The sequence below is a fragment of the Lissotriton vulgaris genome, chromosome 2_1 (genome assembly GCF_964263255.1).
Source record: "Lissotriton vulgaris chromosome 2_1, aLisVul1.2, whole genome shotgun sequence".
Taxonomy (NCBI): Eukaryota; Metazoa; Chordata; class Amphibia; order Caudata; family Salamandridae; genus Lissotriton; species Lissotriton vulgaris.
The window spans coordinates 388184122-388208718 of record NC_141687.1 but is presented as its reverse complement, the minus strand read 5'-3'; the positions used below and the strand labels follow the sequence as shown (position 1 = coordinate 388208718).

Sequence of the window (24597 nt, the reverse complement as noted above, 5' to 3'; positions counted from 1 at the left end):
GTGCAACACCGGTGTAAAATTTCATTTGAGGGATGCTACAGGGTGTCCTTTGGACACCCCTGGCACCCTTCAAATCGCTATCTTATTTGCGATTAGCAAATTGCTAATCGCAAATAAGGAATACTCCCCATTCATTCCTATGGGCCTTTTGGCCCATAGGAATGAATAGCTATTCATAGTTATTCCTTATTTGCGATTAGCAATTTGCTAATCGCAAATAAGGAATATGTAGGAATCGCATTTCTTCATGCAATTTCTACATGAATCCCGTTTTGCGAGTCCTTAATAGCGATTCGCTATGAATCGCTATTAGGGCCTCGCAAAACGGGAGTATGATGAATCAGGCTGATAGGGTCTTGTGAGGCTGTTGTTCCATCAAACAAGGTGATAACTCTTCTAATGTGATCGGCTGTCCCCCTGCCTGGGATAAACCCCTGTTGGCGGGGTGAGACCACCTTTCCGATTATCGAGCTCAGTCTATTAGCTAATATTTTCGAATAAGCCTTAGTATCGCTATTCATCAGGCTAATTGGTCTATATGACCCGGGATCAGTGGAAATGTTATTCTTTTTTTAAAAAAACACCATTGTCGCTTCACTCCAGGAATCGGGCGGTTCAGCTCCTTCCTGGATCGACACCATGAGTGTAATGATATCCCCCTCTAGTATTTCAAAGAATTTCTTATAAAATTCTACGGGTATGAGGTCAGGTCCTACAGCTTTCCCTGATGGTAGTCCACTAAAAGCCAGTTGAATTTCTTCCCGTGTAAATTTTGTCTCCAGACTAACCTTATCTTCCTCCGTAACTTTATCTAGTACCACCTCTTCCAGATATGTTTCTATTTCTCTGTTTCTTGGCTCCTCTCCCTCTTGATTATAAAGTTTCTTATGAAAGTTCTGAAAAACTACGCAGATTTCCTTTGGGTTTTTAACTACCACTCCTTCTTCTGTGATCATTTCAGTTATCTGTCCCTTAGTGACTGCCTGTCGAGTTCTTATCACCAACATGCATCCAACTTGCTCATTATATTCATATTGCTCTTCTCTTCTTGCTAAATACTTCTCGGCTGCTCTTGAGCTATATACTTCCCCTACTGCTACTTTAGCGATAGCTAATTTTTGAGTCACCTCTGTCACATCTCCTTTCTCTACTATAGTCTTTATCAGATCTTCCTCCAAATCCACCACAACTTTAATCTTCTTCTCTATTAGTGCTTTTTGCATTCTATTGCGTCTAAGAGAGTAGCTTAAAGTTTCTCCTCTGATACCAGCCTTCATCGCGTCCCAAACCACTGAAGGTCGTGCCGTACCCCTGTTATGTTCCATATATTCTATTAACCAATTTTCCATAAGGGTAACATAATCAACATCATATAATAAAGCTCTCTCAAATGACCAAGAAGAAAGATTTAACATTGCATTTGCCAGAACGATCTCTAAAACTATAGGGTTGTGGTCCGACATTAATCTTGGTAATTGTTTGATTGTAACTATCGGGAGCAGTGCAGGTGAGATCAAGAAATAGTCAAGCCTTTCTACTGTTTTGTGCGGAGCCGAGTAGTATGTACTACCTCCTCCTCCCATAAACTGCTCCCAGGTATCAGTTAAGCCATTATCTCTCATATGTTTGACCAGTGCTCTATGACTTTTTTTCCCTCCCTTTAAACCTATCTACATCATTCTTCCATAGCCCTACAAGACCATTTATATTCAAATCACCACACACTATGATCGGAAGTGGCCAGCTAGGGAGCCGTGCATTTATTTGGCTAAAAGTATCAGGGTCATCCACCGTAGGTGCGTAAATTGAACATAAAGTAAAATTCAAGTGATGTATTTGTAATTCAGCTAAAGCCCATCGGCCGTGTTTATCTGCCTGATGATTCTTCAGTTTAACACTGTTTCCTCAAGCCAGTATCGCTACTCCACATGTCCTTGTACCCTGGGTGGTACATACCAAAAACTGATAACCCAATTGCTCTAGTAAATATTTCTGCGAGAATTCAACATGCGTTTCTTCCAAGCATATTAAGTCTGCTTGCAGTGTTTTAAAATATTCTTTCAGCTCTCTTCTTTTTCTCGCATCATTTAAACCACAAACATTAATTGTTACTATGCGCATGAAATTTTAAGTTTCTTAGCCATAATTTCTCTATTTCTTTTTTTATCCTTATTCCATTTAGTAAGCATTCTGCCTTTTTCCCTCAGTATCTGTGATTCTCTCCCGCCACCACTATACAATAGTTTCTTCTTTTCCTGATGATGAATTTTTCCCCTTTTTTCCCCCCCTGTAGCAAGACATTTCCCACCCTCTAACCCTCCCCTCCCCCCACCACTTCTTGAGGCATCCTGGGACCTAGATCCCTAGGTGTGGGCGGCCGAGTGATCGGAACATCACCATTCGCTCGATCGCCTGATTTGTCAAGAAACTTTGAATATATAACAACTCAGATGGCTAGTTTTTCCCTTCCTGTTTTCTCAATTCAGAAAGTTCGTGTAGATATGCCTCTGCTTGGATCTCACTAACGAAGTTCCTTGAGGTTCCTTTATAAAGTACTCTTAAACGTGCTGGGTTTAGCAAATGAAACGTTACTCCTATCTTTTCAAATGGGGCAAAAGTTGCCGCAGCCTCCAATGGCGTTCGACCGTTGCATGAGCAAAATCCGGACAAACAAAAAACTTGCTCCCTTGATATTCTTTTTTGCTCATCGGTCGAGCCAGGTCATAAATTGCTTCCCTTAAAAGAAAATTTCCAAAGCAGACCAACATTGCTCTTGGATATTGGTTTTCTTTTGGAGATCGTTTGGGGAGTGTTAGAGGAAACCGATGAGCGTGTTGAACTTCTCGTTCTATTTCCCATGTTTGAAGTTCAGGCATGGAAGATTTTAAGAGGTTGATGATATATCCCTTCGGATCGTTTCCCTCTGCACCTTCTGCAATTCCCAAAAAGCGTAGGTTATTTCTTCTTCCCCGGTTCTCAAGATCCTCCACCTTTGTCATTAGATCTTCAATAACTCCGGCTTGGACCTTTTCTCTGCTTTGATGTTTATTAACATCTGCTTCCAGATTTTCTGTGCGGCTCTCTACCGATACCATTCTATCCACTATCTCGATGCAAGTATTATCCACCTTCTGGATAGCACCTTGAAGTTGTTGGATAGCTTCGTGATTCCTTAGGCTATCTGTTTTAACATCTAGGTGGAGATCCTTTATGTTCTTCAGGACCTCGCTCAATTTTGGTTCCATAGAAAATCCTGATTTGTCAGTTTCATGGTGCTGTTTTTCCTTGTATTTTTCGCTTGCACCACTATTCGGGTTTCTAGATTCTGTGTCTCTTATAGATGTAGGAGTCAGGCTTTTCCGGAAAAGTCTAGATTTTTTCTTTGTCTGATCCTGGTTACTCCCCTGATCCGTTGTTTCATCATACATGGGTTTGTGGAGGTTTCTATGTTTTGATTTTTTTTTCCCTTCCGCTTTCTTTTTAAATACCAAGTCTTGACCAGATCCACTATTGTTCTTTTTGTCTCTCTGATCTGTCTGATCTGTCTGATCGAGTACTTCCAGACTAGCGGTAGGTGGGATTTCATCCTCGCTGATAGCGCTTGAGTCCCCAATTTCACTAGAGATCGATAACCCAGTTTCATAAATTTCAGAGTTAGATCCCTCTGTTGATTCTTCGCTCCCAATTTGTAATTTTTTATCTCTAATTGTGATTTGTCCATTATTGGACATATAATCCAAAACTAGTTCCGCATTTGCAGTCGTTTCTGTGCCTCCGCTATATAAAGTTTTTTCCTCGCCAGGAAGCTTATTCTTCATTGCATCCTGTAGCTTCCCATTACTAATGTTGTTACTATTGCTGTGATCCCTTTTATTGCTTTCATTCAAGGCTTCCCTTGAGATTGGTACAAATATAGTTGAAATCCTTGGTTGTGTTTCATCACATGTTCCCGTTAATTTTGCTGTGGCCTTCAAGTTTTTAATAGTCTGTAATCTTTTAGCCTTTTTAGCCAGAAGCTCCATCTTTACATCAGTTTGATCATCGGATTTTTCTTCTGGGGTATCTTCGTCTAACTGATCTTGTCTTTTCTGTTTTCCCCCCTCGGTTTCTTTCTCAGCAGTTTTTGTGACATATTTATTTTTATTTTTATTTTTCTCCATGTTATTTTTATGGCTTGTTTTACCATTGCCATTGCCATTCATGTTATCTTCCATCCTTCCTTTTCCATTTCTAGCCCCTTTGGCCTCTTGTGACTTCATTCCTCTAGTTTCTGGTCTTCTCATGGAGCTATTATTTTTTGACTGGCAGGTCGCCGTTTGTTTTAAACTGCTTCCATGATCCCAAGTTGCTGATGAGCTTCTGGCAGCTACTTTGGCTATTTCATTTCCTCGATCATCTCAGTTATCTCAGTTACATTATCCTCTGAATTTTCTCGGGTCGCTCCTCTGTTAAACTCTTCACTCATGATTGCTTCAGATAATTTTTTTTTTCCTATGGCGAATTGATATCCAGTTTAAAGCTCCCATGGGCTACACAGGGGTGCTAATTTCTGTATCGTGGGAAGTTGGAATTTGATTGTTTGAATCGGTCCTTCACCCTGTCATTTGGTGTTTTACCACTGTTTGATTACAGGTATTCTCCCTGGCTCTCAAGTTGTCGGATTGCGTCCCGTGACAAGTGGTGTGATGCAACATACCACGTTATCAGAGTTTGTGTTCAGTGGGTTAACTTCCGGCACAAGGGGTGCACCTACATTCCTAAATAATGACCCTAGCTGGGAGAAGAGATAAAAAGGACTTTGCACCTCTTTATGCCTCTGCTTTGCATTCATGTTGGGTCCACCAGCCAGAGGAGGGGGGGGAAGGAGGAGAGGGCCGCCGGAACCCATAGGTGTTGGTGCCCAATCTCATCAGTTCACTCCCACAAGGTTGATAGGAAATTATACCAGAGGAAGCGATATGCCCCCTCTCAAGATAGGAAGTCTTTGAAACACCTCCTCCTTCAGTCATCTCCAGAACTGTAACCGGTGCAGCAGAGGTTCTGAAAGCGCCTCAGGGCCTCCACCTGGTAGAAGTGCGCTATACATATGTATGTATTTACCTAGTATTAATCTAAGTGTAAATATGTGGCAAAGTAGGTGTTTTTCCTCAACATGTGACAGGTTCAAAGTAACCACATATTCTTGAAAAAAGTTAATTCAATATAAATAAAAACATACCTGCTATGCATGCAAAAGTCTTCCGTGTGTACTTTTTAGTTGATCACCTTGTGACCATGCCTTGGGGAGGTTCACTGATTTTTCCTCCTCCCCCTCGACATGAAAGTGGTGAAAGTTGGTGTTGGGCAGCTGCAGGAGCACTGGCTAAAACAGGAGGAGAGGCAGTTCCGTGTGTGTGCTGCGGAGGACAGTTTAACAGAGTATGAGGGCTGCCAAACGTGGCAAAAAAACATGAACACCATGAAGTGGACATTGTGTACGTTAAAAAAAAACGCAAGCTACCTGAAGGACATGAATGGAGGAGGGGGCACAATGGAGGAAGTATCCGGAGATTTCTGTAATTAACACAGAGCCCGCTCTGTGCGGCGTCTGTGCGGCGGTGGGTGGGTGGGTAGATGGTGGAGAGTATATTTAAAAGTTATGCCCCCGGTATCTATGGACTCCAATGAGCCATGGGTTGCACATTGCAGTGTTTTTTCCGTAACATTTCATCTAGTTCATTTGTAATTGCAGGCAGCTTTACCGGCTCATAGCCTCCAGTTGTTAGCTCTATATATTTTGATCTTTGCCATGATAGCTGCGCCTTATGGGTATGTACCCCTCATCATTTTGTTGAGGTGACAGATGCATAGTTTTTGAGAATACAAAGAGCCACTGCATTGAGTGGGTTGTGTCTTTTGGGACTAGTGTATCTAGCACATTAAAGTAAGGGCTCTGGGTTGGCAGGAAGCATAGCCAACATAGCATCCTCACCCTTTTTCTTCTTGGCGTCTTAGCAATCACACCATAGGCTCACCCCTTTTCCATAGGTGGTTTCAGACATCACTGTAAGTCTATGACTGCTCTTTCCTCAAGACCCATGACAGAGCCATGTTGAATGGTAGTGACTATGCCATTCACATAATATTCCCCATGTCAATGTTTTTATTTTACAGGTGTATTCACATCTAGTCTGCTGTGAGTTTTTGTATTGTTATGACTGCACTTTAGCTTTTATTCCCCACTTACCTCCTGTATTGGAACTGGATGCCACTTTGAGTGTGTGTGTCAAGGTTAAGGTGCCATTAGCTCACCTGATAATGTGGGTAGGCGCTCAGAACAGTAATTTTCATACTGTAATAGGCCACAACTGCCTTTACAGCATGTACACGCAGTGATTCATAAGTGAGTGCATGGTGATATGTGTTATACATTGTTTTTCTAACACTTTGTCTCTTTACAGGGAAGACGCTGGCCAGCAGCAATTTTGAGTGTTTACTAAATAGATTGTTGAAATGTAAATGTTATGCATTCGTTTTGCTTGCATATTGCTCTATGTAAAGTTAACATTTGCACACCATTTTAAGTTGAGCCGCCATTTTGAGCCATGATCAAAACTAACTCCTGTCTCACTCTTATGTCTGCCTTAGCAAAAAGCAGCTGCTATATTGTTTTTTCTCCTTGTATTTCTCCAAGGTTGAGCTGTGCTGTTCTAATGAATAGACTGTTTTTGTCATCACATACCTTTCTGGCTAGATAGGCCTGCTCCCACCCTTAGAGCGGCACGCGCAGGCAGAGTAACCTTGACGCTGAGATAACATGTACCCGGTCCCAGGATTGCAACTCATCCTTCTGTATCTCCTTTGTTCACCAGCTATCAACTGAAAAATTCCTGTCTGGGAATGCCTTTAGTGGTTCTGAAGATGTACATTATGTGTTACCAGGTTGGCAGAAGTCAGTCCCTCTACAGCAATCTAAGGAGGCTGGTCAGACCGGACACCACTAGATTGTACCTTCAATAAAGATCTTTGGTTTGTATTCTCTGCTGCAGAGCTTTCCAAACTGTGTGTCCCGACACAGTACTGTGTCGCCTACAAGTGGTGGGTGTGTCGCAGGATGCTGCTAATTAAGAGGCATTCCTTTGAAAGAGTGCCTCGGAGTCTGCAGCTGCCGCTCGAAAATATAGATGTAAATAAAAAGTCTTTTTCTGGGACGCGGGGGGATGACAGGTGGTAGATGGGCGAGGGGGGGGTCGACAGACTGCCGGCGGCCCTCTAGAGAGGGCGGGGGAGGAGATAAGTGGATGCTGCATGAAATGAGCCCGTATGTCACGCATTTTGGCACCTCAAACATATGCGGACCGGCGCAGCTGCTATGTCAGACATTTCTAAGTAAGGGTAGGTCTCGGGGGCCCTGCATCTGGAACCATGTGCCCAGTCTCGGAAGTTCCCTCACAAGCTACCTTTCTTCCTGTTTCCCTATTACCACTTCCACTCTTCATTCAGATATAAAGAGAATGATAATTATAGTTAAACCGGACAATTTATAGCGTGTATCCCCCAAAACAATACATTTTCTTCTTGGGTCTTTAACTAATATTAAGCATTTTTTTCGCGTATCATTCCCAACTTTAGCCGTTTCTAAGCTATGTAAATAAGAGGTGCTACTATTACGCACTTTAATAATATATTCATTCAACCGACTCTGGAAGGATGAAAAGGATTATCCAGTTTTGCGGAGATTCGAAATCGCCCTGCGCTCGAAGGTGGAGGAAAGGTTCTACCATTGACCTTCTGATTATATACAGTCCTCTGAACGGTTTTACAGTAGGCCTTATTTCAATTGGATTTACTTTTAATGGAAACTCACAACCCTCATTCAGCCTGATTTTCTAGACCCCACAGTATTTTATTTTTCATAAAAAGTTTTCCTTTTAAAAAAACAAATCCACCAAAATGCGTTGACATGTATTAACCTTTGTGGTTTTTAAAATATTTTTATTATTGTTGTATATTTCGATGTATGATATTGTATGGTAACAATTGTTGAAAGTGTTACAGATAGGGGGTACTACTAAAAGTAAAAACAACTGCAACCACTGACTGTAATCAATATATGTTTGTTTGTTGTTTTAAAAGGAAAACTTTTTATGAAAAATAAAATACTGAATGAGACATAAAATTTGGCAATGTTATATTTCCACTAATGTATAGACTGTAAGTGCCTTTGTGGTTCTACTTATCTGTGGGGTCTAGAAAATCAGAGTGAATGAGGGTTGTGAGTTTCCATTAGAAGTAAATTGAAGTGAGCAGGATAATAGGATTAGTTCATCTGCTAGACAAAATCTTTTTCAGGAATCACCAAGGGAATTTATTTGTTTTACTTGTATACTTACCCTGTTCCCTTGGGATCAAAATGGTTACTCTCTTCTTTTTGTTATTAATTTCACTTGGGACAATCAGTCATCCAGGCGGACCCTATTAAAAATATTAATTCTCTTGGGACAATAGTCTTCCTGCGTTACCTTAACAATGATTTTATGTGCCCGGCCCAAGGGACCGTCCTTAGGCAAGCACTATATTTAAAGGAACACGACATATGGTAAACGTATGTAAAATGTATTCGTTGCAAACAATGGCTAATGCATAGAGGCCGGATTAGGAGGATGCTTACAAAGTCAGTAACTACCACAAGGCAGATGAGGTGGTCTAACGGACAGAGCTGCCGACTTAGGAGCTGTGGAACCAGCCTCAGGGTCTACTCCACATCCTGTGATTCTGGGCAGAGGGAGGGAGACAGACAAGAGGGAGACAGACAAGAGGGAGGAAGACAGAGGGAGAGAGAGAGGGAGGGAGACAGAGGGATAGAGAGAGAGAGAGAGGAAGGGAGACAGAGAGAGGTAGACAGACAGAGAGGGAGACAGACAGAGTGAGGGAGGGAGAGGGAAGGAGAGAGAGGGAGGGAGAGAGAGACAGTGAGAGAGAGGGAGACAGTGAGAGAGGGAGGGAGACAAAGGGAGGGAGACAGATAGAGTCAGACAGAGGCAGGGACAGAGTGTGTGTGGGGGGTGTGTGTGTGGGGTGTGTGGGGTTGTGTGTCGGGGGGGTTGTGTGTGTGGGGTGTGTGTATGGGTGTGTGTGTGGGGGGTGTGTGTGGGGCGGGTGTGTGTGTGGGGGGTGTGATTTGTGTGTGGGGTGTGTGTGTGGGGTGTGGGTGTGTGGGGGGGTGTGGGGTGTGTGTGTGGGGGATGTGTGTGGGGTTGTGTGTGTGGGGCGTTGTGTGGGGTGTGTGTGTGTGGGGTGGTGTCTGTGGGGTGGTGTGTGTGTGGGGTGGGGCCCAAACCCACCATAGGTGGTTCGGGCTCACTTGCTGCGCTTCCTTGCGTTACCGTGTCCTGGAATTTTTTTCACAAAAAGGTGTGTCACCAACATGAAAAGTTTGGAATGCTGTGCTCTACTGTCTGACCGACTCCTAATTTATATGGAAGGCTGAGAGGTGGTTGCAAGTGATCAGAGTGACCCTAAATGGGCTACGTCCTTCATTTGGCGTCCGAACAGGCACTCCATCGGGTGACCCATCCTTGCCCGCAGATGGGTGAGGAGGTTGGAGCCAAGTCGGTCGGATGGGCGGACCAGGGATCCCTGCACGAGAGAGTCTGGTACTCGCAGCTGCCCCATCTGTCTGTCTGGGCGGTGCCTCGTCCAGAGATCATCCCGACTGGGGTCCTGAACGGCGAAACCCTTGGATCTGACCGTTTGGTTGGAAGAGTCGGCATTGGAAAATACATTTGTTTGACCTGTGTGCACCAGGTGAGTTTGCTTTGTTACTTTGTGGATATGGTGCCATTTTGATTTTTATTTGACACGGTCTGAGAACCATCTTTGGACAAGAGCTTGAATTTGTTTGAGTTCTTTATGAACATGGTATCATTTTTGATTAGTATTTGATGAGGTTTGAGAGCAGACTTTGTTAAGGATATTTGCAAATATCTGCTCAGCATAAATAGTGAACTTGTTTTCTTTTGAAAAATGCTGTGTCTTAGTAAAGAGTTTTCTTTGGGCTCTCGTTGTTGTTTTGCTGATGCTCGATTGGAAGAAAGTCGGCCAGCGCCCCCAGAAGGCACTCCAAATTTCAATATGTACGTAAAACATGGCCTATGTGTAGTATGTTATGACACAAATATACAAGCGACAATGCCGATTTGCAGTGGCTGTTGACGCGCACTTTTGATGAACAGAAAATTAATTTTCTACAGGAGAAATTGTTTGCGAAAAGGAGTAGGCAGTCGATATTTGATTCCCTCAGAACATGGCAAAAAGAGGCTAAACAGAGACGAATGAAAGCAGAGAAAGAGACCCGGAAGGGGATAAATGCAGACATTAACTCAGAAAGCTGAAGTTCATACTACAGAGAAATTAGAAAAAGGAACAGAGTGTGCTGATAGGAGACTTCGATTACAATATGAAAAGTCTTTTGTTGCTTGAGAAGGAAATTATACATTTGTAGAGGAATCGTTAGATACTCGACCTCCACCTCCATATGCCCCGCAGAAAATATACCCTGCCATGCCAAAGCCTTAGTCATCTGTTCCTTGTGTCTCTGCTGCTTCTGTTTGTTTCTTCTGCTGTTGATCAAGCTATTTCGGCCACAGCGCCTCCTTCCCTTTATTTGACTTCACCTTCTGCGGCTACGATGACTGCCAGTCTTCCTGCTACAACTATTGTTTTGGCATCTCTCTCGCCAGCCCCTATACCTGCGTTGCAGCCGACAGCGACATTGGTGCCTGTTACTTCTGTTGCTACTCCTCCCCTGTTTCTCCATCCCTCGACATTACTGAGCAGCAGAACGCCCATAAGTGGACTAGGGGATGGGGACTGGCCAACTGCTAGGGGCTAGGGAGTGACTGGGGTGGATATTGATACGATCTGATGTGGGAGCTGAAAAGAAAAGGGTTGTAGCCAATCAGGACACTTTGTGGGCTCGTAACCCCATTTACAGTGTGGAAGATATATGGAGTATGATGAAAGATTATGAGCTGTTTTTGCAGCAGCATGCCTTTAAGCACATGTCGGCAACATTGATTGGACTGTGGGAACAGTGTTTCGATGATGTAGCACCCAAGATTATCTATGATATTACAGATCATGTATATGCTGCTGGTATGGCACCTGGTGAGGTTTTGAAAAATTTTGCAATGCTGGTTGCTTATCGAAGTAGGCTGCTTGAAAAGAGCCCGAAGACAGTATCCCAGTGTCCGATGAGGGAAGTCCATCCCATATACCACCCTGAAATACCAGAGCTATGGGATCAGCATAATGTTGTTACTAGACCACGGGTAGAAGCCCGGTTCCAAGAACAGTGGGTTTACACTCCATGGAAAAGGAGTGAAGTTTTATCCCTTAAGACTCAGTTACCTGACCATAGGAAAAATCCGACAGCATATTATAAAGAATTGACTGAGGCTGCATCCTTGACGGTTATGACTCTTGAGGATATTGAAATATTCTTTGGCTTGTTGGTTCCGGTTTGTATTTGGAGACAAGTGCACACACAAGATCATGTTGCAGAATTGGGGGTACCTGGGATGAAATAAAGCCATGGAATCAGGAGCGGAAGACCGGTGAGGAGCCTAGAGTGGAGATACTTGCCTTGCCAGGCCGTATTATTACTTATAAAAAAACACAACTCGGGGGGTATGCCCAAATGACCCTCCTATACCTGGGCAACAAACATCAAAAATGTAAAAAAGAAAAAAGTATGGAGGGATCAATCCTTCTTTTATTTACGTACAAGGCACCATCAATTACCCTGACGTTTTCAATATTTTATACATATAAATCGATTTATAATTTTACATTTTTGATGTATTATTACTTAAATGCATTCTCTCATCCCGCCCAGAAAGGTAGATTGAGACAAGAAGAAGAAAGATAAGAGTGTGACAGATTTTTTTACCCGGTTTGAAGGTGTATTTTTGGACTACAGTGTCCAGGATTTGTCTGTTGATGGAGGTGTCCGATTGTTTGCTAATAGGTTTGTATTGGATTTGCTTCCGGAGATCACGACTCGGTTGCAGGCTTCTGAAAGAACTTGGTCCACTTATACCCCCTCTGATATTTTGAACATGGCACAGTATTATGAGCAAATGGAAAATGAGGACAAGGAAAAGACGGAAAAAAGCATAAAGGCTTGAAGACGAAAGGTATTGTTGCAGCAGGCTTCTAAGAGGAATGGTAGAGAACGTGGTGGTTTGGACAGACAGCTTCCACGTACTAGCCAGAATACTACGTCTGAAGGGTGAAATCAGTGTGAGTGTATTTTAAAGAGGAGGAACATTGGCGTAGCGAGTGTCCGGTATTGTTGCAGAAAGGCGCGGCCCCTAGAGGACCAGGTTCTCATGGACGGAGTTGTGGAGCTAGTGGACAGGACAGGGCTCTGCATGGTGCAGCCTCACAGTATCGTCCTAAAAGTAACTACTACGATGACAATAGGGGTGGACAGTATTATCATGATGACTATGACATGGACAAGGTGACAGGAATGTCTCACAACTAGGACAGCCAGGGACAGAGTGAGGGACCAGACCAGATACCTGTAGATCAGCGCGGTTCTTATGTTACTGCAGATTTGCATGGCTCAGCTAAGGAATTTTGGTGAATGCAGGTGCAATGAATAGCTCTATTTATCGTTCACTGGTCACCGGGGCAGCTCTGTCTGGCCATAATAATGTTTCAGTAGGATATCCTGGTGTACCGGTTGTAAGTCCCATTTACAAACCTTTTACACTGACTATAAGTCCTTTTACTGTGGATTTGCCATTTTTGTTGACATCGAATTGCGGAGAAAATCTGATAGGCTTAGATTTATTTAAAAAGTTGCATGCTACCATTTATTTTTTCCCGGAAGGTGGTTACATGACAATGGCACCAAATGTGGTCAGCACTAAGCAATGTCTGTTCAAAGATGAGCCCCTCCCTGCTGAGTATAAGGACGTGCCGCCCACGTAGAGGGCAACGGGTGACATGGACGTAGGACTATTGCAGATACCCCCGGTTTCCATCAAAATTAAAGACAATGCCATTTTGCCTTGTATTCTTCAGTACAAGATACTGCAAGCATGGGAGCGAGCCGTGTTGCAAATTATACAAGACCTGATTAAGTCAGGGGTTATCGAAGAGACGATTGCAAATGTGTGTAATAGCCTTATTCTTCCCATTCTTAAGAGGGCACCTTCAGGCTCTTCTGATGATCATCCAGATGTTTATCGCTTTGCGATTGACTTGCGCAAAATTAATAAAATAGTAGTTCTCAGTTCCCGGTGGTTCCTGGCATTACTGCCTCAGGACATACCCGAGTACCGACGGTGAGGGCGGTGCCTCCTTCTCGACCTGAGTCAGAGCCAGGTGAGGTGAGGCTTTTTACCTCATGCAGGATAGGTATGAAGTATCAACCATCCTGTATGGAGGTATTGTGATTGGTCACATACATTTAACACTGTGATATTTGTTAGTTTTTTCTGTTATCACCATACTTAATGCAGTAGCAAAATTAATTAGGTCCTGAAGAAAGCCGGGGTTCTTATATCCACAGCGGCTGAAACTAGTAGACCATTTTCGGTAGATTTGTTCGAAACCGACACTGTGTATTTTTTAATAAGTCCACCAGTGGTCATCAATAAAGGGTTTTGGACCACTGTTGTAACTTTTTTAATTCACTCACATTTATATTCTTTGCACTGCACTTTTCTTCCTTGTCACTATACGCCTAGTCTACCAACGTTTGGCTCATTGGCAGAAGAGCTGAGGTGACATAGGGCGCCTTTGGTTTTCCAAATGATGACAGTGGCCACCAAGGGCAGTTGATGGAAATCCTTATTCTTCTGCCCTCCTCAGGGTTTCTCCTGACATGAAGTCGCAAAGGCTCTATCAACCTTTTATTTCTATTCACAGCTAGATTGATGAAACATTCAATGTGGGTTGTTTGGCTTACTTCTGTTCTGTGTTTATGGTTACATATACCTTCCTTTGTTTGCATTTAGACCATCAGTTTTCTTGTGTTATGTATTACTGCCCTTTTGAGAATGATTCCTTTAACTGCTAAATTTTTCTCTGTCATTGATCTAAAAAATGCATTATTTGTATTCCGATCGATCCAGATAGCAGGTAGTTGTTTGGTTTTACACCAGCTGGCAGAAGCTTTATATTCTGTCAAGCTCCTTAGGGCTATATTGAGAGCCCTAGCACATATAGTCAAGCTTTAAAAACCCAATTGGACTACCTTTCACTTCCCTCGCGTAGTGTATTGCTCCAAAATGTAGATGACCTTCTCATCGCTTCTGACACTGAACAGGACAGTACGGTTAAATTGTTGTTGCATTTGACACACCAGGGACATAAAGTGTACCTTTTCAAATTTCATTATTGTCGACAGGAGGTCACCTACTTAGGTCACCTACTGTTGAAGGAGGGCAGGAGATTGACCCTTGAGTGCATCAGTACCATTGTTAAAATGCCTATCCCTAAAACCCAGAGGGATGCTCGTGCTTTTATTAGCATTACTTTCTATTGTTGTCAATGGATCCCTAAGTACTAAGTACTAACAAAACCCCTGCTTGCGCTAACCACTAAAAATATGCATGAACCCTTGCCTTGGATGCCTGAATGTCAACAGTCTTTTGAGCAATTAAAAGTTGAGCTTTGCTCTGCGTCTGTGCTTGGTACGCCTGACTATACAAAGCCGTATGTGCTGTACGTACACGAGACGGCTGGCTGTGCGCTTTCTGCCTTAACACAGGCCTGTGGAGGTAAGCAACGGCCTAGTGCTTATTTGTTTGCTCTTCTTTTTTTAAACATCTTTTTAATTGATTACGCTCAGTACAATTTATTACAAAATTATACTTTAAACATGAACACTTCCTTTGCTTCTCGTAAGTACAGCATATTATTTGAATTTTCACAACCCCACCTCGTTTCCCTGAGAGACAGCACTCCTTATCTTCCTATACATTCCATTGCCAGCCCTAACAGTCCCTTGTAACATACATGTTGGTTTAAATTCCTCTGTGCGTATTCCACTGCCCCCATATTTTGTCCCATTTTTCGTGGGCACCCTCTAGCTGCATAAGTTACCTTCTCTGCCCCTGAGCACCAGTCTAATTCATCTACCCCGTCCCTAATATCCGGTGGTCTGGATGCCCTCCATCACCTGGCACTATTCAGTTTTGCCACTATAGCCGCAATTTTCAGCCAAATCATTACAGACTTGGGCCACTTTAACTCTCCCATTACACATAATATTAACCATCGTGGTTCTAGTGGGATCTCCTCCTCTGCGACTTTAACCATTATTTTCGTTACTTCCTTCCAGTATTGGTTAATGTACCTGCAATCCCAAAGAATGTGGAAGAAGAAGCCCACCTCCCCGCTTCCCCTTGCACAGAATTGAGATGTGCCCGACCCCACCGGTGGAGCTGTATCATGGAGGTATACGACCTGTGGAGGACAGGCAACTGGATTAGATGGAACCTGGCCCTCACCAACACTTCACAAGGACTTTGCACTGCCTCCTCCCAGTCCTCGTCTTCCAGTAGTCCCACATCTAATTCTCAAGCTCCTCTCAGGGGATCAACTGCATTGGGAGAGTTATATACTATTTTCTTTTATGTTCGTGAGGTGGCTTTAATTATCATGTGGTCAATTAGTAGTTTATCTTCCTATGGTGAGTACTCCGCCAGTGTTTTCCCATCCCTGATATATTTACACAAGGCATGGCCCAACTGCAGGTATCAATACCGTTCTGTATCGGCCAAACCATATTCTGATTGAAGTGTCTCAAAACGGAATCAGTGCATGTCCCCTCCAAATATCCCCCAGTCTGAGTAAATGTCGCCTTAAAAATAAACTCCTAAACATGAACTGAACTGTATGCAATATATCTTGCCTCCTTCGGTTTCTCTAACCTGCTGAATTGACACTCGGCTACAATATTTCCCTCACACCAGAACGCCAGAGAATAAGCAAAGTATCTCCAGAAACAAGAAAACACAGATACTTGTAAGAGAATTGTAGTTCATTTCTCCTTTCAAATAAAATTCTACACGCACCAATAGTCTGTAGTAATCAAGTGTCTAGCACTGCGTGCCTAACAATTCCTGTAATTCCGCTCCCTCAAACTCTCAACTATCCTTACTGTCTTGCGCTCCTCCCGTGCCATGACGAAGGCTGGATACTGCCACCGGAAACGGAGTCTCACTGGAGGTTAACGCAACGGAGAGTCCCTGACACTTAAGCACCGCAAGCTGCCGACACACCTACTTCGCAGAGTGCAGTGGTGTAGCGTAGAGTGGCATAGAGTGCATTGGTGTTGAGTGCAGTGGTGAAGAGAGGTACAGAGTAAAGTGACACAGAGTGACATGGTGTAGAGTAGAGTGGTGTACAGTGCAGTGACATAGAGTATAGTGGCATACAGTGCAGTGGTGCAGAAAAGATTGGCATAGAGTGTATTGTTTTTGAGCAAAGTGGTGTAGTGTGCATTGGTGTAGAGTGGTGCAAAGAAAAGTGACGTAGAGTGAAATGGTGTAGAGTAGAGTGGTGTGCAGTGCAGTGCCGTAGAGTATAGTGGCATACAGTGCAATGGTGCAGAGTAAATTGGCATAGAGTTGATTGGCGTAGAGCGTAGAGTGTATTGGTTTTGAGTAAAGTAGTGTATTGTATTGTATTGTAATTGTATTTATATAGCGCTTGCTACCCCTGACGAGGCCTCAACTCGCTTTTTGGCGAGAAGCACACTATTCTGCAACCCAAAAGGTTTAGTGATGGATTAGTATAGTGACATTTGAGTTCATTTGAGCTGTGGACATGTGAGTCTGTTAGTTGGATTGAAAAGGATAAATAGGGTTAGAAGAGGAAAGAGTCTAGGAAGTGTTTATTGGGAGATCATAGTAGTAAGATGATATTTTGGATGAGTATAAGGAGAGATAGAGAATGGAAGAATCTCTAGAAATGGATTAGGGAAATCATAGTAGTAAAATGAGTTTTGGGATTAATCAAAGGAGGGATTGGTGTGGAAGAATTTAGGTCGGTTGTTTGGGAGATCTCAGTATTACAATGAGGTTTGGGTGTTCCAAGGAGGGATAGAGGAGAGAAGATTCTAGAAGGGGTTATTTTGGGGATCGTAGTAGTAGAATGAGATTTGGGATGAGTCAGAGAGTGGAGTTAGACACTGGCATAACAAAACTTGAGGGGGCCCCCCTGTAAGGTACATGGAGGTGCCCCCTCTGGACCCAATCAGGAGATCTCCAGCCAGAGTATTGTGCTGAGGGGGCCCCCTGCACCGTGGGGGCTGCAGGGGCCTGTGTTAAACCACTGGAGGTAGAGGATATATTAAGAAAGGTATAGGGTGAAATATAGGGTACTGCATTGTAGACAACATAGCTAAAATATGTTAACTAGCAGACAAATGCAATAGGAGATTTCATACACATATCCTTTTTAGGTTCAACCAAAGCAACAGGTTGCTGTCAAGGGTGTGTAAGTGCACATTGGTATAGACTGTAGTGGCTTAGAGTGCAGAGTTGTAGAATAGAGTGGCATAGTGTGGAGTGGCGTGCAGCCTGATTCATCAAGCATGATTGCGCTTGCAAAGGGCCAGATTCTGAGAATCTGGCCCTTTGCAAGTGCAATTTTTGCATTTGGGATTCATCATCCCAAATGCAAAAGTCGCTATTTAAGAACTCGCAAATTTGCGAGGAATAGCATTTAAGGAATCTCTATTAGAGATTCCTTAAATGCTATTCTTAAAACATTCAAAAATTGCGAAATCGCAATTTTGGGCCGCTATTTACCGCAAGGTCAAACCTCGTGGTAAATAGCGAAAACTTAGAAAAATGCTTTAAAACCATTTTTCTAAGTTGCATGTTACACACACACATGTCCTTTGGCCATGTGTGTGTGTAACATCTGTGTAATTTAACATTTCAGGGGTGTTACAGGGTGTCCTTTGGACACCCCTGCACCCTTGAAATCGCAATCTCATTTGCGATTAGCTAATTGCTAATCGCAAATAAGGAATGACTCCCCATGCATTCCTATGGGCCTTTAGGTCCATAGGAATGCATGGGGAGTTATTCCTTATTTGCCTTATTTGCCTTTAGGCCCATAGGAATACATGGGGAGTTATTCCTTATTTGCGATTAGCAATTAGCTAATCGCAAATAAGGAATCAGTAGGACTCGCAAAAAATATTGCGAATCATACATGAATCCCGTTTTGCGAGTCTGGAAGAGCGATTCTTATTTATCGCTATTTCAGACTCGCAAAACTACTCAATGATGAATCTGGCCGTTAGACTGCAGTGGCATAGAGTAGATTGTTTCAGAGTGGAGTGGAGTGGCGTGGAGTGCAGTGGTGCATAGTAATTTAGAGAGGGCGGGTGTAGAGTGCAGTGGCGTAGAGTGGAGCAATACAGAGTAGAGTGACATAGAGTGCAGTGACATTGATTAGAATGGAATAAAGTATAGTAGCAGAGAGTCCAGTGTTGCAGAGTATACTGTCATAGAATGCAGAGGTCTATATTAGAGTGGCACAGAGTACAGTGATGCAGAGTAGAATAGGGTGGCGTAGAGTGCAGTGATATGGTACAATGGCGTAGACTGCAGTGGCGTAGAGTAAAGTGGCGTAAAGTGTGCATTGGCTTTGAGTAAAGTGGTCTAGAGTGCTTTGGCATAGATTCGAGTGGCTTAGAGTGGTGCAGAGGTGGAGTGATGCTGAGTGCAGTGGCATAGAGTGAATTGTTTCAGAGTAAAGTGCAGTGGTGCAGAGTAGATTAGAGTGGCATAGAGAGGATTGGCAGAGTGCACTGCCGAACAATGGCGTGGTACAGAGTATAGTGCAATGGCATAGAGTGCAGTGGCACAGAGTGTTGGAGTGTAGGGTGGTATAGAGTGGAATGGTGTAGAGTGCAGTGGCAAAGAGTGCAGTGGTGCAAAGTAGAGAAGTGTGGGGCAGAGTGAATTGGTTTAGAGTAGAGTGTAGACTAGAGAGGCACAAAGTGGAGTGGTGCAGATTATAGTGCAGCGACGCAGTGTGGAGTGGAGTGGCATAGTGTGTAGTAGTGCAGAGTGGAGTGCTGTGGCATGGAGTTGTGCAGTGTAGAGTGGAGTTGGGTAATGTGGAGTATGCATGGTATGGTAGTGCACTGCCATCACAGATAACACATCTTCAATTGAAATGACCATTACATTTGCACTCACATAGTTTTATTGATACAAATTATACAATGAACAAACGATAATGTGTGGAAATGTCATCTCCCAATGTATTTGTTTGATTGTCAGCACAATATTTTACAGACATTTAAATGGTATTGTGTACTAGAAAAAAAATAACATTGTACAGTCTTCCTGCCCTAGTAACAAGGAATGACAGTCACATAAATCCTCTCACTTTGAATTCAGAGAAAGAAAAAAAATTAACACCAAGCTCCTTGGTAGACACAGCCTGACATTTGACCTCTGTTTTTGAATGCACTGCAAATGTGACCAGATAATAACACAATTTAAATGCCTGTTTACAGAAAGCGAGTTTGTGTAAGAATACAGTAAACAATGTGTGGGCAACTGGCAGGATGAACTTGAGCTGGACAGCCTAAAGCAAGTAAAGCAAGCAAATGTGACTTACAAAACAAGGGCCAGAATGCATTCTTAGCTCAACTCTCTGAATGTCCCCCAGATGTGTTTACCAAAGGTAAGTTGCGACCTAGATGGACACTATAATGTTTGTTAGGCGATTTGCCCATAATTTCAGGTTGTTTTGAGGACACATAGACTCGAACAGGGTTCCCCAGTTCAAAAGTCGACAGCTCCGGACACAGTGCCACATCCTCTCCCAATGTTCTTGAAATACCAATAAAACAGCCGACAAATTCAAATACCGCTGACACAAAACTTGAATGCCTCAGATGTAGGACAACTAAAGCGAGCTGCATATTTCACGTTTAAAGATGTGGGGGAACTGAAAATCCATTTTAAAAAGCGCCTTTCGGTGACACAAAGCCACACACAAGAGTGAGTGTCCGCGAGCGGTGTGGCCCGCCTCGTGTATGAAATAACCCTTCGCAGATTACAAGGCTCCGCAGAATCTGCGCACATTAGTTCTAACGGGTGGCTCCTGTGCTGGGGTAACCTATAAGCCATTTTAGGACAGAAGATTGGGACATCATAGGCGGCTCTCTCGCTGCCCCTGGTGGAACCGGCGCTTCACCTGCTTGCTTAAGGCCTCTGGCGTATCACCAGGGCATGAACTGGTCCCCGCCAGGACACGTCTCTGGGAGGCAAGTACCATGGGGAGTGGATGGAGGGCCGGCGCCACGAGGGCAGCTTCCAAGCTGCAGTGCCCATGCTGTGGTGCAGCCCGGAGACCCTGGGCCGGGACTCCCAAGCCCGGGGTCCGAGCCCTCCTTAAGGCTCTGCGTGCAGACTGTGTTGCCACTGGGCTCAGACCGGCCTCTGATATATGGCACATCTTGTGTGAGGAGTCTCCTCTCCCACAAACCTCTGTGCAGCCACCTGCAGGCTACAAAAGATGCAAAGTCTGTTTTGACACTGCCGAGCGCCGACTATGAGATATTCTTACCTTTCTCCCATTCACAAAGAAAACGAGCTCATCGGAGCACCCCGCAGCAGGCATTGCGCTCCTTGGGGAACAGCCGGGTTCAGAGCGCGAGGCGAGTGACAACCGTGCGCGAGGTCTCCGAGCAGAGCGCGCTCCACCAGAGTCCTGCTCTTCAGGTCAGGTGTGACTGCAGCCAGCCCAACCTGTCTCCCGGGGTAGATGCGCGAACAGCAAGCACCAGGGGGCGGCTCCTGTTGGGTAACAGCTGACACTCTCTCCAGGCTCTATGAGCGCTCCTGGGCAGATCGGCTGCGGATTGTTTAAGGACAACGAATAATGCACTCATAACATACGTGTAACTTGATGCCCATTGCCCCACCTTCAGCCTAGAGCTCCGAGCATTTCACAATACAACTCGCTCTCCTTTTCAGTTGTTAAGGAATACGGCAGAGTTAATTCGGGCACTTTGCATATGGTTGACTTTACCGAATGTTACAATAATTGCTTCATTCGATTTTCAGCGTTATAAAAAGTTTAATTAGTTCCTAAAACATGCACACATTTTGGGAACACAGAGGCAAAATTGTACTTTACAAACGTATCGTCACTCCGACGAAGTTCAGTTGTCAAGCCTCTAAAACGTTTATTAAAAGTGAGTAATTCATTCATTCCATTAGCGTTTTGAGTGGTCTTGAACTGAGCACCAGTTTTCAGGAACATAACTGGGTAGTTATAGTTAGGACCTAGTTACCACAGGAAAAGGATTTGATGGTTTTCTAATAACCAAACAACTTTCGTACTGTTCGACTAAACTTTCGAAAAAGGAAGTTCATCCACCTCAGCTACCTCCTTGAAATTTTAGGGTGATCCGTCAAGCAGGGGCTGAGAAAAAGAGGGGGGTCCCAAAAACGTAATTTCCCCATGCAATTTCCATAGGGATTTTACAGCGCAACAGTCAAAATGGCTGTATGGAATTACAAACACATTGACAGAAAGCTAGATTTTATCCAAAAAGTGTGCTTTTTGGGATTTATTAAAAATACAATTAGTAGTCCGTGAGAAATTAAGGTTAGACATATTTGTATATTTGGATGGTTAGGTTTCCAGAACCGTTGCATGCAAATTCAAATATTAGAGAGATGTGATTGGACAATGCAACTTTTTTCAGCGTTGGCTGTTTCACTTCAGCAAGTCCAGCAGCAGCTTATCCTCTGATTGGCTGTCTGCAACATGAGGAGAAAAGTGAAGGCCACCATTTCAGGACATAGGAACGTGGTCCCCTTTGTCCTGAAATTTAAAAAAAGAGGGTATAAACGTGCACTCTGAACATTGTAAGGGGGTCCCAGAGGGTCCCCGCCCCAGGACTACATTTTAAAACAAAAAACATTTAGGCTGCAGCAATTCCGCATAACACTTGGGGAAGCCAGCAAAACCGCCCTGCTTCCTCAAGAGCCCCACAGGAATGCAGGTGCCCGGGCCCTAATGACCTCCCCCAGGATCGCAGCAACCATATAATAAAGGGAGTGGGGGCACAAGTGACTGGGGTGGTGTTAGAATGAACCATGCATGTTTTGCTTTTAAGCCAGCACTGTAGCTTAACAGAGGTGATATGGACCCAGCTCCGAATAGCCTACCCCTTTATTACTCGCAAATGACTTAGAACAAACAGGATGAATGGATCGAGACTAAAGCAGAGGGTCTTGATGAAACGTATCTCACACGATTCTAGGTGCAGTTGTTGAAACTTCAATAAACACACGAAAATCCAACTACCGCTCTGTACCCTTTAATCCTTAATTTTCTCTAAACTACCATAACTGCTCTTCGCACAATAAAGTCACTGTCCACAACTTCTTAGTCAGCAAGAAAGGTCACTTTATTAAGACAGGTTATAAATAACACATCAAACCACTTCTTTATTTATTTATTTAATTACTAATTCAAACTGCTCTCAGCCTAACATATCATTCCTACCCACTGATAAACCCCCCACCAAGTTAACCCTAACCAAACCAGAAGCCCCTAACTCTTATGTATACCCCTTCCTTTCCTACAACTGCCTATTGAGGATGAACCAGTAGCTTTAGGAAATAGGGGACCCCTATATATGAAAACCACTAGTTATACATAGGGAAAGAATATCTAGTTTGAGAAAGGTCTATAACTAGTATACATAACATATAAACAAATAGTGATATTAGAACCCACTATATGTAAATGATCATGGACCACTTTGTTGTACTTTTATTCAAAATTTATTATATTTATTTGATTTTATAAAGGGTATATACTTTTTGTTTAAAAATTGAGTTTTTTATATAAAAGGTAACTGATCAAAAATAATTTATCATTGAAAGTGCAAAACATACATATGACAAGACAATAAATTAAACATGAAGAAGATGAATGAACATGATGTAGGCAAAGCGTTAGATACACACTACGCGCGTTTCGACTCGTTAGCCTTCATCAGGTGACCCGTCTTTGACTCTATAATTAAGACAAAAAGAATATTCATATAAACATACTATACATAAAATAACATAAATGTATATAGTGGGCACATCTATTTAATTTGGTACATTTGACTATTCTTTTATCAAACTAATCTACATATCCATTTCATTTTTATACTATTTACAATTAAAATTTCATATTCTCGTGTACATGTCCTAACAGTTCACAGTCTCAAAATAAGCCACATCAGATAGGTTGAGCATTACATTTCATAAAGGTCATGCGTATACATCTTATTCCCTGGATGTGGATATTGTATTAGAGACACTTGATATGTCTCACATACAATAACCAGTTTATATCAAAATATGCTACCATCAAATGATACAGAGGAGCCAGAATATATATTATCATGCATTTCTGATACATATATACAGTCGATACTATTCGGTGACTGTGGTAATGAATTAGGTGAATGTGGCATAGCAAAAAAAGGGGGGGGGTTTGGGGGGGTTTTTGGTTTTAGAAATTGGGACACCTAATTATCCTGAATTGAAAGGTAGTGGCAGGGGGCATGTCACAAAACATCACGGAGATTGGCACACATAACCATCCTGAATGGAGATCTTTTAGGAACACTTAATGCAACATTTAAAAGAATAACCGGCATATACTGGTACTTACAAAAAACAGCTGAAGATGAGTGAAAAGCTGGTCAGCAATTATAGCTAGTTGTATATTCAATCTTGTAGCCTTAGCATAATGGTAGGGAAAGTGATTGATATATAAGCGTGTAATTCCCTAGATTGGTAAAGGAAAAAAGAAGAAAAAGAAAAAAGACCCAATAGGTATATATGTGAAATTAAAAATAGTATGGCCAATGGCTCTAGTGGTATCAGAGGTCCATGTACCTTTAATATATTTTGATCACGACGTAAAAGATATCATTGATTCTGGACGTGAATATGATGCTAGTAATAAATCTCTTCAAGTATCTAGGCGTTGTGGATATAGGCTCTAAAAGTATAAGGAGCATAGTATTAGGAATAGATAGTGAGATATACTAACAGATACACAACAGCAGAATGAAGAAATCCATGGCAAGTACCTTAAGGATTAGGCATCTAGAGGAAAAGCCAGATCGATTTTCATGTGGGAATGATAGGATGATTCTAAAAACGCAAAAAGAAGTAAATGAACAGGTATTAGTACTTACTGTCTAAGTACAATTAATAATATAGGATTACACTGATGATATGTGGAGACTATCGATAAAGTGGACTAGCTAGCGCTAGGTCCTGCTGAAGTTTGGTAAAAAATCTTTCTACTGACCTAATTGCACGATGTTTATAGTAATTAGAAATGTCTGAGTCAGCCATATAACTCCAACATCAGAGATAGCAATAAATCTCTTGAGCGTCTGCCCAAAGAGAGAAGGAGTATAATAAATGCTTCCTATCTGATACTAAAAATGGCGAGTAGAAAGGATCTCTGCTCGATAAGAGCTAACTAGTAATGGGTAGAGCTTGTTCACTCGCCAGTGAAAAGACATGG

At 42.9% G+C, this 24597-nt stretch overlaps 1 protein-coding gene across 1 annotated transcript in view; it reads right to left on the bottom strand.

Moving 5' to 3' along the window:
• Positions 1–20763, bottom strand: part of LOC147730418 (aldehyde oxidase 1-like) — a gene marked incomplete at its 5' end in the record, with an annotated part of 524934 nt that extends 504171 nt beyond the window's left edge. The window contains one exon of the mRNA XM_086954065.1: positions 20608–20763. Within this exon, the coding sequence (XP_086810191.1) occupies positions 20608–20763 (156 nt within the window). The remainder of the gene's footprint in view (positions 1–20607) is intronic.
• Between the last annotated feature and the right edge of the window lie 3834 nt (positions 20764–24597).